This window comes from Nycticebus coucang, chromosome 5 (assembly GCF_027406575.1).
Source record: "Nycticebus coucang isolate mNycCou1 chromosome 5, mNycCou1.pri, whole genome shotgun sequence".
Lineage (NCBI taxonomy): Eukaryota > Metazoa > Chordata > Mammalia > Primates > Lorisidae > Nycticebus > Nycticebus coucang.
Genome location: NC_069784.1, coordinates 2,026,111 through 2,042,257, shown reverse-complemented (window position 1 = coordinate 2,042,257; position 16,147 = coordinate 2,026,111). Strand labels below are relative to the sequence as shown.

The following is a 16,147-nucleotide window of genomic DNA, read 5'->3' as shown; positions in this document are numbered from 1 at the left end:
GCGTCACATGTCTGCCATACCCTTAGCGTCAAGAAAGGCTGGGAAAGCAAAATGCCAGACTTTCCTATCCCTGTTAGTAGAAAGAGAGCGGGGAGGGGAAGGCAGGGTCAGAGCCGCAGCCCGGAGCCAGCCCGTCTCCCCGAGGGCAGGGAGCAGGGCTTGCTGTCTGCACCCTCCAGCTTGCTCTACGGAGATCCTCGACATGTCCAATCTATTTTAACACACTGTATCCCAAATGATTTTTAAGAAGCACAATCTAATCACATTGTTCTCTGCTTAAAAACCTTCAAGGCATTTGCATCCTTCTTAGGCAAGGACTAAATCTTTACCTGCTGATCTACCCAGGGTCCTTTGCGGGTCTCTATATCAAAAACAAAGACAAGTAACAAGCCCAGCCTGTTCAGACCGTGGTGGCTCCTGCTGGTGAATTCCAACTGCAAAGTCAGTCTCTAGGGGGAACGACACCTAAATAATTCTCTTCCCGTCTGGCTGCTTTTTGAAACCAGAGCAGTGTTTTTCTCTCTTGAATGGGCGGGAAAATCACCTGGTTCGCCTTTTGAAAACCCCATGGCCAAGTTTCACCCCAGGCCAACTGAACTGGCGTGTCCAGGAGCAGGTCCCCACCTAGGTGGTAAACAGATGGATGTTGCACTCTCCGCAGGGCGGGGGAAACCCCATTTGTACGTTTGTCAGTTTTGGTGTCAGAACTCCTCTCCACAGCAGATTTCCAACTTCTAACGTAAAATTTCTGAATAGGAAGTTGGAAATAGATGCTTAGTAGTATACGATTTTTAGAATTTTCACCGTACTTGAAAATAAATATTTTAAGTAACAGCAGAGTTTAGATATTAGTAAAATTTAGTAACATAATTAGGAAGTGATGAGTCTAGAGTAATTATTGTCTGTGTTTTTAATATGATTTATTTAATAGTAAGTTGATATAACTTAATTTTGAATAATGACTGTGTTTAAGAACTGACTCACAAAATTCCTGAAATTTAACAAATGACTCTTACAAGCTACTCTAAAGATAAAAATATCTTTAATTTTTTCCTAGGTGATTCTAATGGATAATACTTTTTTAAATTAGTATTAAAAATATTGATGGCTAGGTCACATGCCCAGAATGCTAATTTAATTACTATGAGATGGTCCCTGATCATCAGAAATTTTAAAAGATTTCCAGGTAATAAGAAATGTGTAGGAAATATTGAGAGGGAGTGGAGGATGAGGGCCAAATAGAAACCTCTAGCAACTGTCGCTCCACATGAACACCAAATTCAACAAGTTTATGGAAGGAAACAACTTCAGAATAAAAAAATGGGTGAGTCCATCTTATTCCTATGGTCAACCAGAACTTCTAGTCTGTCCAGCCCCTGGTGAATATGATTAAAGGTGAGACATAATCTAAATTAAAAGACATATACTAACGCCAAATGAAGAGCAAAGGTTGCTATAGATACAAATCAGAAGTTAACTACAGGGCTCAAAAAGGGTTTGCATACGAAGTCCCCTAATATACCTGCCTCCATATTCTTCTTGAGTACAGCCGACAGCCGTTCACCCTGGTCTCCCTACTAATGTTGTGAGGTGGTTTTAATGGGATGCCCTTGGAGTTCACACTGCAGGTGTGGAGCTGAGGCAGATTGACGTGTCAGCACGGAGACGTGGGCTGTGAGATCCTGTTTGGCTTCAGAGATTGAAGAGACCACAGCTCACAGCACGGCCTGCTCCTGGACCCTCCTTGTCCATGCAAAGGCACCCGCAGCATACGACCCTCTATAGAGTCATGGGACTAGGAGGAAAAATGCAAATTAAAAATAGCAATTATAAGTGATGCTTATTGTCATATGTTTTAGATGTACGAGTTATGAGGGTGACACCCGAGACAATTCTAACAAAAGAAGATCTGGAGAAGGACATAGAGATAATGCTCACTGAGACGGAGACACTGAGGATTTTTGACTTGCCAACAGTCATGATCTCTATAGAGTCCGAAGAGGCTGAGAAAATAGTGTATGTACGATTCAGTCATCCTAGTGTGTGCATGACTCAGTCACTGCACTCCTGTCATCCCAGTGTGTGTACCATTCAGTCACTGCACTCCCGTCATCCCAGTGTGTGTACCATTCAGTCACTGCACTCCCGTCATCTAGTGTGTGTACCATTCAGTCACTGCACTCCCGTCATCTAGTGTGTGTACCATTCAGTCACTGCACTCCTGTCATCCCAGTGTGTGTACCATTCAGTCACTGCACTCCCGTCATCTAGTGTGTGTACCATTCAGTCACTGCACTCCCGTCATCTAGTGTGTGTACCATTCAGTCACTGCACTCCCGTCATCTAGTGTGTATACCATTCAGTCACTGCACTCCCATCATCTAGTGTGTGTACCATTCAGTCACTGCACTCCCGTCATCCCACTGTGTGTACCATTCACACTGAACTCCCGTCATCCTAGTGTGTGTACCATTCAGTCACTGCATTCCCGTCATCCTAGTGTGTGTACCATTCAGTCACTGCACTCCCGTCATCTAGTGTGTGTACCATTCAGTCACTGCACTCCCGTCATCCCAGTGTGTGTACCATTCAGTCACTGCACTCCCGACATCTAGTGTGTGTACCATTCAGTCATTGCACTCCCATCATCCTAGTGTGTGTACCATTCAGTCACTGCACTCCTGTCATCCTAGTGTGTGTACCATTCAGTCACTGCACTCCCGTCGACCTAGTGTGTGTATGATTCAGTCACTGCACTCCTGTCATCCCAGTTGTATGTACCATTCAGTCACTGCACTCCCGTCATCTAGTGTGTGTACCATTCAGTCACTGCACTCCCGTCATCTAGTGTGTGTACCATTCAATCACTGCATTCCTGTCATCCCAGTGTGTGTACCATTCAGTCACTGCACTCTCGTCATCTAGTGTGTGTACCATTCAGTCACCGCACTCCTGTCATCTCAGTGTGTGTACCATTCAGTCACTGCATTCCCGTCATCCTAGTGTGTGTGTATGATTCAGTCACTACACTCCTGTCATCCCAGTGTGTGTACCATACAGTCACTGCACTCCCGTCATCTAGTGTGTGTACCATTCAGTCACTGCACTCCCGTCATCCTAGTGTGTGTACCATTCAGTCACTGCACTCCCGTCATCCCAGTGTGGGTACCATTCAGTCACTGTACTCCCGTAATCCCAGTGTGTGTACCATTCAGTCACTGCACTCCGTCATCGCAGTGTGTGTACCATTCAGTCACTGAACTCTCGTAATCCTAGTGTGTGTACAATTCAGTCACTGCACTCCCATCATCCTAGTGTGTGTACCATTCAATCACTGCACTCCCGTCATCCCAGTGTGTGTACCATTCAGTCACTGTACTCCCGTAATCCCAGTGTGTGTACCATTCAGTCACTGCACTCCCGTCATCCTAGTGTGTGTACCATTCAGTCACTGCACTCCCGTCATCCTAGTGTGTGTACCATTCAGTCACTGCACTCCTGTCATCCCAGTGTGTGTACCATTCAGTCACTGCACTCCCGTAATCCCAGTGTGTGTACCATTCAGTCACTGCACTCCTGTCATCTAGTGTGTGTACCATTCAGTCACCGCACTCCCGTCATCTAGTGTGTGTACCATTCAGTCACTGCACTCCTGTCTTCCAGACACGAACCCAGGGCTGCTTATGCCTGTTTCTGTGGAGGGTCCTGGGGAACACCTGGGTATCTGGGGGAGGTGTGTTCCCAGAGAAGTTATAAGTAAAGTTACATAAGTGCCCTTGGAAATTATATGGACAGGGTTTATGTTGTATGTAAATTTATCTCAAGGAATAACCCATAGCTTTACTACACTTTTAGTGGTTAGGTGAATTTCTAAGCCAAATAATTAAAGAAATAAGCCTTTCACATATAGGCTTTAGTTATTTTTATACATTTATGAATTGTTCTCCATTTAAAAAGAAGACTGGTATTTTTATATTTAAAACTTAAGAAGGGGTGGCACCTGTGGCTCAAGGAGTAGGGCGCAGGTCCCCATATGCCAGAGGTGACAGGTTCAAATCCAGCCCTGGCCAAAAACCAAAAGAAAAAAAAAACTTAAGAAGGGAAAATATGGGGAAATAAATGAATTTACTAAGAGCAGTTTTCTATTTTTCTTTATTAATGATTTGAATTTATTAATGAATAAAATTTGGTTAGTTTTAATAATGTTAAGGGCACACACATTAAGGGTTGTTATGTTTTCTTCCTTTTTTTATGATGCTACAAAATATGCAGACATTATATTTTCTTAGAGAATAATTGATTCCTTTATCATGTTGTAATGACCCTTTTTATCCCTGATAATTTTTTGTGCTCTAAATTTTGTTCTGTCTGAAATTAATATAGCTACTGAACATAGATTATTAATAGTTATTCAGGTTATTTTGCCTCAAATATTATTTGAGTATGCTTCCTAGTAGTAAAAAAATTATCACTAAAATAATTTTAGGGCTTTATCTTCTAAAATATAAAAGATGAAATTATTTAGATTATAAATAGAATACAATTAGATTGTGAATTTTATACTTTTAAAAGCTCGTAAGTAAAGGAAAGTTCCTAGGACAAAAAACAAAAGTAAAAAAAGAAAAAGAAAGGATTGATAACTGATCTAAAATCAGCAAGAGAGAGAGAGATGCTGAGGACAAATGTTAATTTTAGTACATGGATCTGGAGACCAGTGCTAAGTCTTGAGTTTCCCCCACCCCCAAACTGAGAAAGCTGAGAGATTCCTGTACTAAGCCCAGAGTGTAACTATCGGGAGTGGACTTAGAGCAGGAAGGTCTTCTGGCTACTCTACGCCACAAACACAAATCTCTGGAGTAACACATAATCCACTTAGGCTCCTAACATTCCCTCAGATTGGATTTGGTAAAAATACATCAAACCATTAAAGAAACAAGTAATTATGGATAAGAATAAACAGAAATAACAAAGCTTAGCTGTAGATCTATGGATGATCTGTGCAGCGATGATCTGTTCAGTGAGTTGAGCATACTTTGTATTTTACAGCCAGAGAAACAAGAAATACGACACCCTGTGTAAGAACAGAGCTGGCAACGACCTGTACGTGGAGAGGATGATGCAGACGTTCAATGGGGCTCCGAAGCACAAGGATGTGCAGTGCGACAGGGTCGTGATGGAGGACAAAGGTGCCTGGCCCCCTCCTGGGCAGCCCGCAGTGTTTAGTGTGTGTTCTGGGAGTCTGGCAACCAGCAGTTAAATGCTGGAACAAGTAAATCAAAAACAGAAATGGTTGAGCCGACTCACATAGCAGCAGAGTGCTGGGATCTGTTGCTTTCAGAATTTGACAAATAAGTTAACAAGTAGTAAAGATGTGGAAGATTTGAATAAGATAATTATCAACCTTGATTTTTACTCATGCTGTGTCACAGAATTTTATACTTTTTAAGTGTTCATGAAACATGTATGGAAACTGATGTTGGCTGGGTGTGGTGTGGCCTGTAATCCCACCACTTTGGGTGGTTAAGGAGGGAGGATCGCTTAAGGCCAGGAACTCGAGATACGCCTGGGCAACATAGCAAGACCCTGTCTCTACAAAAAATGAAAAAAATAGTGGGCATGGTGGCCCATGCTTACAGTCCCAGCTATGCAAAAGGCTGAAGCAGCATGATCTCTTGAGCCCAGAAGTTTGAGGTTATAATGAGCTATGATTGCACTGCTGCACTGCAACCTGGGTGACAGAGCAAAGATCTCATCTCTAAATTAAAAAAAAGAAAGGATCAGACTGATCCTCCTGCCTCAGCTGCCACAAAGCTGGGATTACAGGTGCAAGCCACCGCACCCAGACACTTCTTGTTGATAAAATGTCTGGAATAAAGAACAAACTTCTCACTTAAATGTGAACTGCTGCAAATAATAACTTCTATGATTTAGTAAATATAAAAACCAGAAAATGGTGTCACTGCAATGGTCAACACTGGGCAATTCAGCCATTTCTGTAAGACAAAGATAGATATGGAATATTAATATTTGTAAGGAGAAAACCAAGTTATGCATAGGTGACATTAATGTCTGCTTGGATGCCTCAAGAGAATCAACTATATAAAACAATAGTTCCAGGATGATGTAGCAGAAAAGGTGAAGTAGGTAATCCCCACCACACGTCCAGCAGGGCCTCCCCGCCACATCTCTCTCCACAGAAGTGCCCGTGGCATTAAGCAGAAACTATGCCCATGAACTTAGTCAGAACTCTGAAAAATAGTCAAAACACTAAATTTTGCTAAAGGGAGAAACATGTAAAGAGACAGACCCGAGAGTGAAGAGTACTGTAGAGCTGCCCCGTGTCTTCTGTGGATTTACAGGGATTTGTCCAGATGGTCCTGGTGGTCTGTGTGTGCCTGTATGTGGAGTCTATGGGGATTTGACCACATGAGTCCAAATATATCTCAACTTAAATGCATAAGAGTAGTCAATTATTTTATTAATATCATAATAACACTGAGATGGTGGCAATTCCTGGGAGGAGAGTGGTGAAAGCCTCAGGATTCAGGGGTTTGAGCTGTGCACCAAGCCCAGCAGGCAGGCAACTCCAGTAGAGTTCTGTGACTCAAGACTGGTGCCTTCACTGAGACGTGGTCCCCTAGATGCTCACCGACATTGTACCACCCCTCCACGCCGAGGACGTCATCCCCATGTGCTTACCGACATTGGACCACCCCTCCACGCCGAGCATGTCGTCCCCAGGTGCTCACTGACATTGTACCACCCCTCCACGCCGAGGACGTCGTCCCCAGGTGCTCACCGACATTGTACCACCCCTCCATGCCGAGGACGTCGTCCCCAGGTGCTCACCGACATTGTACCACCCCTCCACACCGAGCATGTCGTCCCCAGGCGCTCACCGACATTGTACCACCCCTCCACGCCGAGCATGTCGTCCCCAGGTGCTCACCGACATTGTACCACCCCTCCACGCCGAGGACGTCGTCCCCAGGTGCTCACCAACATTGGACCACCCCTCCACGCTGAGGATGTCGTCCCCAGGTGCTCACCGACATTGTACCACCCCTCCACGCCGAGGACGTCGTCCCCAGGTGCTCACCGACATTGGACCACCCCTCCACTCTGAGCATGTCGTCCCCAGGTGCTCACCGACATTGTACCACCCCTCCACGCGGAGCATGTCATCCCCAGGTGCTCACCGACATTGTACCACCCCTCCACGCGGAGCATGTCATCCCCAGGTGCTCACCGACATTGTACCACCCCTCCACGCCGAGGATGTTGTCCCCCGGTGCTCACCGACATTGTACCACCCCTCCACGCCGAGGATGTCGTCCCCAGGTGCTCACCGACATTGTACCACCCCTCCACGCCGAGCATGTCGTCCCCAGGTGCTCACCAACATTGTACCACCCCTCCACGCCAAGGATGTCGTCCCCAGGTGCTCACCGACATTGTACCACCCCTCCACGCTGAGCATGTCGTCCCCAGGTGCTCACCAACATTGTACCACCCCTCCACGCTGAGCATGTCGTCCCCAGGTGCTCACCGACATTGGACCACCCCTCCACGCTGAGCATGTCGTCCCCAGGTGCTCACCGACATTGTACCACCCCTCCATGCCGAGGACGTCGTCCCCAGGTGCTCACCAACATTGTACCACCCCTCCACGCTGAGCATGTCGTCCCCAGGTGCTCACCAACATTGTACCACCCCTCCACGCCAAGGATGTCGTCCCCAGGTGCTCACCGACATTGTACCACCCCTCCACGCTGAGCATGTCGTCCCCAGGTGCTCACCGACATTGTACCACCCCTCCATGCCGAAGACATCGTCCCCAGGTGCTCACCGACATTGTACCACCCCTCTACGCTGGGCATGTCATCCCCAGCTGCTCACCGACATCTCACCACCCTCCACTCTGAGGAACCTGTGCAGATCCGTCTCTGTATCTAAACTGCTGCGACCATTCTTCATTCAGCTCCTTGCTTCCTTTCAAGTATGCCTCCTTAGATAGTTAAGGAAGCTCAGTTATTTGAAATGCCACCTTTATCATAAATCATTATGTGAATACTATCAAGGGAAACTTATCCCTCATTTTTTGTGAGCTTTCATAGAAGGAACTTCAGCTAAGTTAACACTCATTCCTAAGGACAGAGAAGTGAGTAACCTTGGAGAAGGAGTGTGGCACAGTCATTTCTGGCTGAGTCCCTTTTTGCTAGGTCTGCTTGCAGAAGGTTTGCGTTCCGGAATGTTCTCATCTCTGCAGAGGAAGTCCATGCTTGTCTGGCTGTGCCAGTTACAGTTGGTTGGTGACCCTTCCCTAGAATCTCAGCTGCAGTTGTAAGGCTTTACTTTTCAATTAGCCTTATGAGTTATGAAAGGTAATATTTTGATCTCTATTTCTATCATTCCTTCATCTTTCAGTTTTGTCTGAAATCAGGCAGAGAAGTGGTATGTTTCTATTAATCCATAAGCCCTTAATAATTTACTTGGTCTGTATCAAAGTTCTTTACTATAAACTGTCTTTCATTACTTAAAAAAGATCTTTATTGTGAAATGTCCCAGCAGAAAAGTTTATCTCTGTCTCACTTTCTTCTCACACACACATATAAATATTTATATGTTGTAAAGAAAGATTTAATTCCATGTTCTCACCAGTCAGAATAAGAAATCAGGTGGACGAGGTGGCTCGCACCTATAACTGCAGCACTTTGGGAGGCTGAGGCAGGAGGGAAGATCGCACGAGGCCCGGAGTTGGAGACCAGCCTGAGCAACATAGCAAGACCTGTGTCTACAAAAAAAGAAAAAAAAAAAAAAATTGTCTAAGTGTGGTGGCAGTCCCAGCTTCTTGGGAGACAGAAGCAAGAGGATTTCTTGAGCTCAAGAGTTTGAGGCTGCAGCAAACTATGATGGTGCCACTACACTCCAGCCCTGGCTACAGAGGGAGACCCTGCCTCAAAAAGAAAAAAGAAAAGAAATCCAACATTTCTGTTGCACAGAAGCCCCCGACACTCTCCTATCCGTGACCTCTTTCTTCCAGCCGCCTCTCACAGAAGCATCCACTGTCCTGGCTTTCACTTGGACCATCACCCTGTTTGTTTAGTGTTTCTACTAGTGTAGCAGATGGTGCTGGTGTCCTCCCCACACCCCCATGCCCAATCTCCAGCTTCCAGCATCTGCATTTCTTTGCCTTTTAAAAACTATTCATAGTTTTCACCTGGTCTTTTCCCGATCTTCATTACCGTCATCATCCAGGAGGTCCCCCTCCTCAGACCCCATCTTCACATTAGTCTCATCTTTCTTCAGGGAGCTGCTGCTCTGCCCTCTTCTGATTTATCATTCTTCAGCTCTACTGCTGCTTGTTTGCTCTGCTCCTTTTCAATTTTTTCCAGGTTTTCCAGAAAAGAATCCACTTTTTGTTTTATCTGGGTCAACTCCTTCTTAATGGCCTGAAGGTCGTCTCCTTTCAACTTTCCAGACTTGGAAGAACCTCGCTGTCCACTCTTAGAATTGAAGCCACTTTTCCCCCTTCATGAGGTGTTTAAGCACATAGTGGGGTTTAGAAATCTTATCCCATTATTTCTTTACCTAGGCGCTTGTGTAGATCAAAATTCTCACCAGACCCTCTCCCCCTCGTATCCTCACCCCATGTTCATTAATTCACATTGCCCTGCTCCTAGTCCCACTTTCACTTCCTTTGATGCTCCTAGTAGTTTTGTTAAGTCTTACCCTGTAATGTTTTGCTTTTAATTTTGATAACTCTTTATGACTTAACAATAAAAAGGATGTATGGTTTTTAAAAAAAATAAAATAAAAACTATTCAAACATATCTGAGACTCAGAAATGCTAAAAAAGTATAATTTGGAACACATTTTTCTGCCCAGTTAAAATATGCTTTCTTTAATAGTATATAACTATAAAATTGGAAAGTCATGTTCATTATTTATTACTCATTTTTTATGTGATATTAGAGAATGTGGTTTGAGATTTTACTTTCTAACAGCTTCGTTGAGGTATAATTTGTATATAAAACTGCAGATATTTGATCTATACAATTTGATGACTTGGAGATTTTCTTTACAAATGAACAAATGTAACGACTAAAACCTTGCATTACTTATTTATAATATGTATATTTATTTACATAGCAATTATTTTATTAGTGGCCACGTAACAATGTATTTCTGTATGTGAAAATTAAGTTAGCACACTTTCATTTAAAGGGAAGAAAACAAAAGGTAATTAAATATTCAAAGATATAATTTCTTTCTAAGATCACTTCATGAACATGGAAATTGTACACTTTTCAATTTGGCCAAGTATACTAAGTATTCTGCCAATGACTTTGTTAAATGGTATTAAGTTCATTAAGATGGAAATGTTAAACTTGAGTTAACATTCTACTCTCCTGAGAGACTAGCGCGCCTGCATTTTATATTAGGAAAATAATAGTTGTAGTGAAGTAGCTGTAAATCCAGATTCTATTTTGATTTTTAAGGAAAAGAATTCTTTATTAGATCACCACCCTTTAACTGCAAGTTTGGCAAAGTCAGCATATAAGGACATATCATTAAATGATGACTGTTAAAATAACTGCTGCATAGCATTATAAATCAGCAGTGAAAGAGGTCAGGAGCTTTTAAAAATACTATTTAAAGATAAATGACATTGCCCATTTATGTTTGGAGACCATTGTTATATTTGATGATCTGAACACATTTAACTAACTTAAACTCATGTTTTAAAAGAGAAAATAATGACCAGACTACAAGTTTCTTGAGATAAGCATCTATCATTTACTCAGAAAGTACAATCTTTTCATGTAATAAATTATATAGGAAATTGTACTTGATAAAATGGAATAATGTGCTTGCAAATAAACTATCTGTTTATTTAACATCATATGTTAACTGTAAGTAAGGAAACATGAAAAATCTATTATTAGACAGTTGTCCAGGTCGATATCAGCAAGGCAGTCCTACGACAGGCATGAGATTGTGTTGCCCCAGTAGGCATCAGGATGGTGAGGACCCTAAAACACTGTGAAAGTGTCTGTAGATGCTAATGGTGGGATGACTAACGAGCTCAGGCTCTCTTTATGTTTTATCTTTTGGTCATTTTTATTCACCTCTGGCATTACTGTAAAATTACAGTGTTTTAAAAAAATAAACAGTATTCTTTTTTAAAAATTAAAACAATTTTTTAGAGGTGGGGTCTCACTGGGTTGCTACACAGTGCAGTGCTATTCTCAGGCATGATTGTGGCACCCTGCTGCCTTGACTGGCCTCAAGCAACCCTCTAGCCTTAAGCAGTCCTCCCTCCTCAGCCTCACAGTAGCTGGGATTGCTGACATAGGTCACTGTGCCTGGCAACAGTGGATATTATTTTAAATTTTGCTATGACTAGTTATGTATAAAGCAAAAGCATTGGAATTTGGTTTAAAGTAATCTTTGCCTTTTTTCTATTTAGGCATAATGTCTACAGTCTGGGATTTGTATGATTCTTACAATGCTCTGGAACTTCTGTCTTCATCCACCAAACAGCCTTCAATGGAGACAGGCAGGCCCGGTGCACTCCCTAAGGACCGGGACCAGAGGCCACCAGGTAGCACTCGAGAAAAGACAGATTGCATTTGCTCCAGGTTTTTTAATGATTTTCTTGTGACATTTTTAATAAATTATTTTTTTGCAGTTCAATGTTTTCTTTCTGATGGACCATGAAGTGCAACTTTCACTCAGAAATAGCACTGTGTTCTTCATGTTGTCTTAGACTCACTTGACAAATTCATTTTTTGTTGGATGCCTGTTAAGGGTTTACAGTTTCTGTCTCTCTAGTGTTGCTTAACTTCTCCCACACTCTCCGCACGTGTGGGTTCCACCATTTTATTCTCCCTTTGTTTAGATTAGATAATTTATAAGAAAAAGAATATACGCTACCGGGCGGCGCCTGTGGCTCAAAGGAGTAGGGCGCCGGCCCCACGTGCTGGAGGTGGCAGGTTCAAACCCAGCCCCGGCCAAAAAAACCCTGCAAAAATAAAAAGAATATACACTACTTATGTGGCCACTGAAAACAGAGCTATGGTAACAACAAAGGCTCTTTTTAATTTTTTTTTAATTTCAGACAATTACAGGGGTGCACCCATTTTGGTTTCATAATTTGCTTGTGTTCATTTCGGGTCAAAGTTGTGAGTGTGCCCTTCATCCAGAGTGTGCGCGCCATGTCCATCAGCTGTGAGTGAGCGAGCCCCTCCCCCTCCCACCCCTATCCCCACTGAGTCCTGCCCACCGTGTGCTCCAGATCAGCGTGGAACATGGGTGCTGTTCCTTTCTCCATTCTTGGAATACTTCACTTAGAAGAATGGTCTCTAGTTGCATCCAGGTTGTTAAAAGAATACTAGCTCACCGCTTCTCTCTATGGCTGAGTAGAAGTGCACAGTACACAGACACCCATTTTATCAGTCCACTCATGCATTGATGGGCACTTGTGACTGTGCTGCTATAAACATTCAAGTGCAAAGGTGTTTTTTTATAATTTTTTAAAATTTCAAATTCATGTGAGGGTATAAGCAACTAGGTTACAATGTTTGCATTTGTCAGGGAGAATCACTCTTGTAGTTGTGTTCCACACCCAAAAGTTGTGCTGTGCCCATCAAATGGGAACACCCTCGTCTCCCTCACTCTCCCCCCTCCCCCCATTACACCCCAACTTGAATTGCTCTAAGTTTTTTTCTTCTGTGGGTGTGTATCAGAAGTCTGCTGTCTTCGTATTAGTATTGAGCACATGGGATTCTTGTTTCTCCATTCTTGTGATACTTTACTAAGAAGAATGTGTTTCAGCTTCATCCAGGTTAATACAAAAGATGTAAAGTCTCTGCAAATGCCTTTAAAAAAATGTTTTTTTTTTTTCCTTTGGGCGAATACCCAGCTGTGAGTTGCTGGATAGTTCTGCTTTCCGCTGCAGTCCCTGGGGCAGTGTGAGTGTGTGACTGCTCCTTTCTCCACATGGTGCTGGCTTCTGGTGCTTTGGGACTTTTTGACGTGAGCTGTTCTCACTGGCATTAGGTGATATCTCAGTGTGCTTTTATTTGCATTCTCTGATGATTAGAAACACTGAGCATTTTTTCATATAGTTGTTGGTCATTAGGCTACCTTCATGTGAAAAGTTTCCATTCCTGTCTTTTGCCCACTTTTTAATGGGATCATTTGATTTTTCCGCACTGATTTGCGTCAGTTATTCGTGGGTTCTGGTTATCAGCCCTTTGCCAAGTGTTCAGCATGAAATAGCTCCTCCTGCTCTGTGGGTGGTCTGTTACTCTATTGATCATGTCCTTGGCTGTGCAGAGACTTTTTAATTTGATCAGGTTCCGTTTGTTTATTTTTGTTGTTGGGCAACCTTGTCTGGTTCTAGTTCTAAATGGAAATGCTTTCACTTTTTCCCCATTCAATATGATGTTGCCTGTGGGTTTGTCATATACATTCTTTATAATTTTGATGTAATTTATGTCCCTTCTATACCAATTTTGTGAAGTGTTCTTTTTATAAAAGGGCACCATACAACAAAACCCCATCTCTACAAAAAAAATTTAAAAATTAGCCTGGTGTGGTGGTATATGCTTGTAGTCCCAGCTGCATGGGAGGCTGAGGCAGGAGGATCACTTGAGCCCAGGAGTTCGAGGCTGCAGTGCCCTGTGATCAAGCTGGTGCATTCCAGCCTGGGCAACAGAGCAAGAGCCCATTTCTATTTTTCAAAAAAGTTTGAGTATGCTATGTCTTGGTGTAAAATATTTCTTTGGATTTATCCTCTTTGAGATTTATTTGATTTTTTGAGTCTGTCCATAATTTGCCAAATTTTAGAAGTTTATCAGTTATTTAGAAGCTATTAATTTCTCCAGGTGCTTTTTCAGTCCCACCCTCTTTCTTCTGTCCTTGGATGACAAGATCCGTCGTCTCACGGGTTTCTGAGGCTCTGTTCACCTTCTTTTCCAACTTGCTCTCTGTTTTTGAGACTGTGTTATTTCTAGTACTCTTTCTCCAGGTTCCTTGACTTTACCCTCTGTGTCTTCTCCATTTTGCTGTGATTCCATTAATTGAGTTTTTAATTTTGGTAATTGTAGTTTTCACTTCTAAAATTTCCACTTGGTTCTTTCCATTTGCTAGGATTTTTTTTAAATGATACTTTCTATTATTTTCCTTTTTGTAGGTGCATTCATAAATACTTGTTGAAGGTTTTTTTTTTGAGACAGTATCTCATTCTGTCAGCCTGGGTAGAGTGCCGTGGCATCATCTTATCTCACAGCAACCTCAAACTCTTGGGCTCAAGTGATCTTCTTGCCTCAGCTTCCTGAGTAGCTGGGACTACAGGTGCCCACCACAACACCCGGCTAGTTTTTCTATTTTCAGTAGAGACGGGGTCTCACTCTTGCTCAGATGGTCTTGAACTGCTGAGTTCACCCACCTTGGCCTCCCACAGTGCTGAGATTACAGGCATGAGCCACTGTGCCCGTCCATTGTTGAAATATTTGTATGATGTTTGCTTTAAACTCTTTGTCAGATAATTCTCCCATCTCTCTCATTTTTATATTGTTGTCTATTGATTTCTTTTTCATTCAAGTGAAGATTTTCTTGGCTCTTCATATGATAAGTGGCTTTTAGTTGAAATCTGGGCCTTTGGGGTGTTATGCTCTGGGGTCTGGATCTTTTCAAACTCTGCATTGTAGTAGGCTGTGTTTGTCACTGTTCTAGCCAGGGAGAAGTAAGATTCTCTGCCTCGCCTCCTTACCGCTGGGTGGGGGGAGAAGTCCAGATTCTCCACTTAGCCTCCATGACGTCCGAGGACCGATGTTCTCGGTGCTGCTGGGTAGGGACAGGAACTCTGGCCTCCACTGACGCCTCCATGGCTAGAAGGTGCAGGAGCGCCTCACCACAGCTCTGTGCATGGCCTCAGCTGACACCAGAGTGGGGACCGGCCTCAGTCCTCTGGGCACTGATGACGCTCTGACCCTTCACCACTACATCTCTGACTACTCCTTGTTACTTCCAGGTGGGTGTGGGATTGCAGGCTCCCCAGCTTGTCTCCACTGACCCTGGAAGGGGAGCACAGTTATTATGTTTAGTGGGGACGAACGTCAGGCTCCCTACTGGGCCCTGTCTAACACACAGTGTACGGTTGGGGGCTGGGAGGCCGAGTCTCCTGTGTGGCCTTCATAGCATGGACAGGGCTACTGTGGTTTTCCTGTGGAGTTTGGGTGGAGTAGAATCTTATCTGAAAGCTTGCTTTTTTTCCTGTTTGCTCTTTTTCTGGTCCTTTGGAGAGAGGAGGCTTCATTTGGGATTCTCTTTGTCTGTGCCCATTGGTGTCCCAGGGGCTCCTTCAAGGTCATGTCCGAAATATGTCTGGTAAAAAGAATACCGATCCCTTCTCTCTCCCTGTCAAAGATTCCTTACGTTTTTTATACGGGGTCCAGTGTTTTTAGTTTGGTTTCATAAGGGGAATAGAATAAAAGTGTTTATTCTATCTATAAAGATTAGGAAGCAGGAGTCCCCTTCATTCAGTTTTTAAACTAAGAGTTTACTAAGTAGGGTGGGAGGCAGAAAAACAGTCCCCCAAATTTGTGCACATCCCGGTCCGTAGAACCTGTGAACATGTTACCTTGTATGGTGGGAGAGATTGCCCAGATATGATTACAATCAGGGCCTTCAGATGGGGAGATTATCCTGGACAGTCTGACTGGGTTCAAGGTAATCAGCTGAGTGCTATAAAGTGGAAAGCCTTTCCATCTGTAGTCTGGGAAAGAGATGTGACAACGGCAAGAGGTCAGCAAGATGAGACTGATGCTGCTGTCTATGGAGACGAGGGAAGGGTTGCGGGCGGCCTCCGGAAGGTGGAGATTCGAGCAAAACAGATTCTCCTGGAGGGCCCCAGAAAGGATACAGCCTTCTCAACATCTCGGTTTTAGCTCAGTGCCACTGTGTCAGAGCTCTAACCTGCAGAACCATGAGATAATAAATTTGTATTGCTTTAAGTGACTGTAATTTGTAGCAATAGAACATTGAATATAGTTGTGTAGTTTTCCTGTAAAGCAATCATTAAATCATACCTTCAACTGGAGACTCTAATCTTGTTTCAATTTGAATTAAAAACATA

At 43.4% G+C, this 16,147-nt stretch overlaps 1 protein-coding gene across 4 annotated transcripts in view; it reads left to right on the top strand.

Annotated features, from left to right (window-relative positions):
* Positions 1-16,147, top strand: part of DNAI4 (dynein axonemal intermediate chain 4) — a 68,383-nt gene that overhangs the window by 29,033 nt on the left and 23,203 nt on the right. For all 4 annotated transcript variants that reach the window (XM_053590461.1, XM_053590463.1, XM_053590462.1 and 1 more), the window contains 3 exons: positions 1,860-2,016; positions 5,047-5,186; positions 11,474-11,608. In XM_053590461.1, coding sequence (XP_053446436.1) covers positions 1,860-2,016; positions 5,047-5,186; positions 11,474-11,608 — 432 coding nt within the window. The remainder of the gene's footprint in view (positions 1-1,859; positions 2,017-5,046; positions 5,187-11,473; positions 11,609-16,147) is intronic.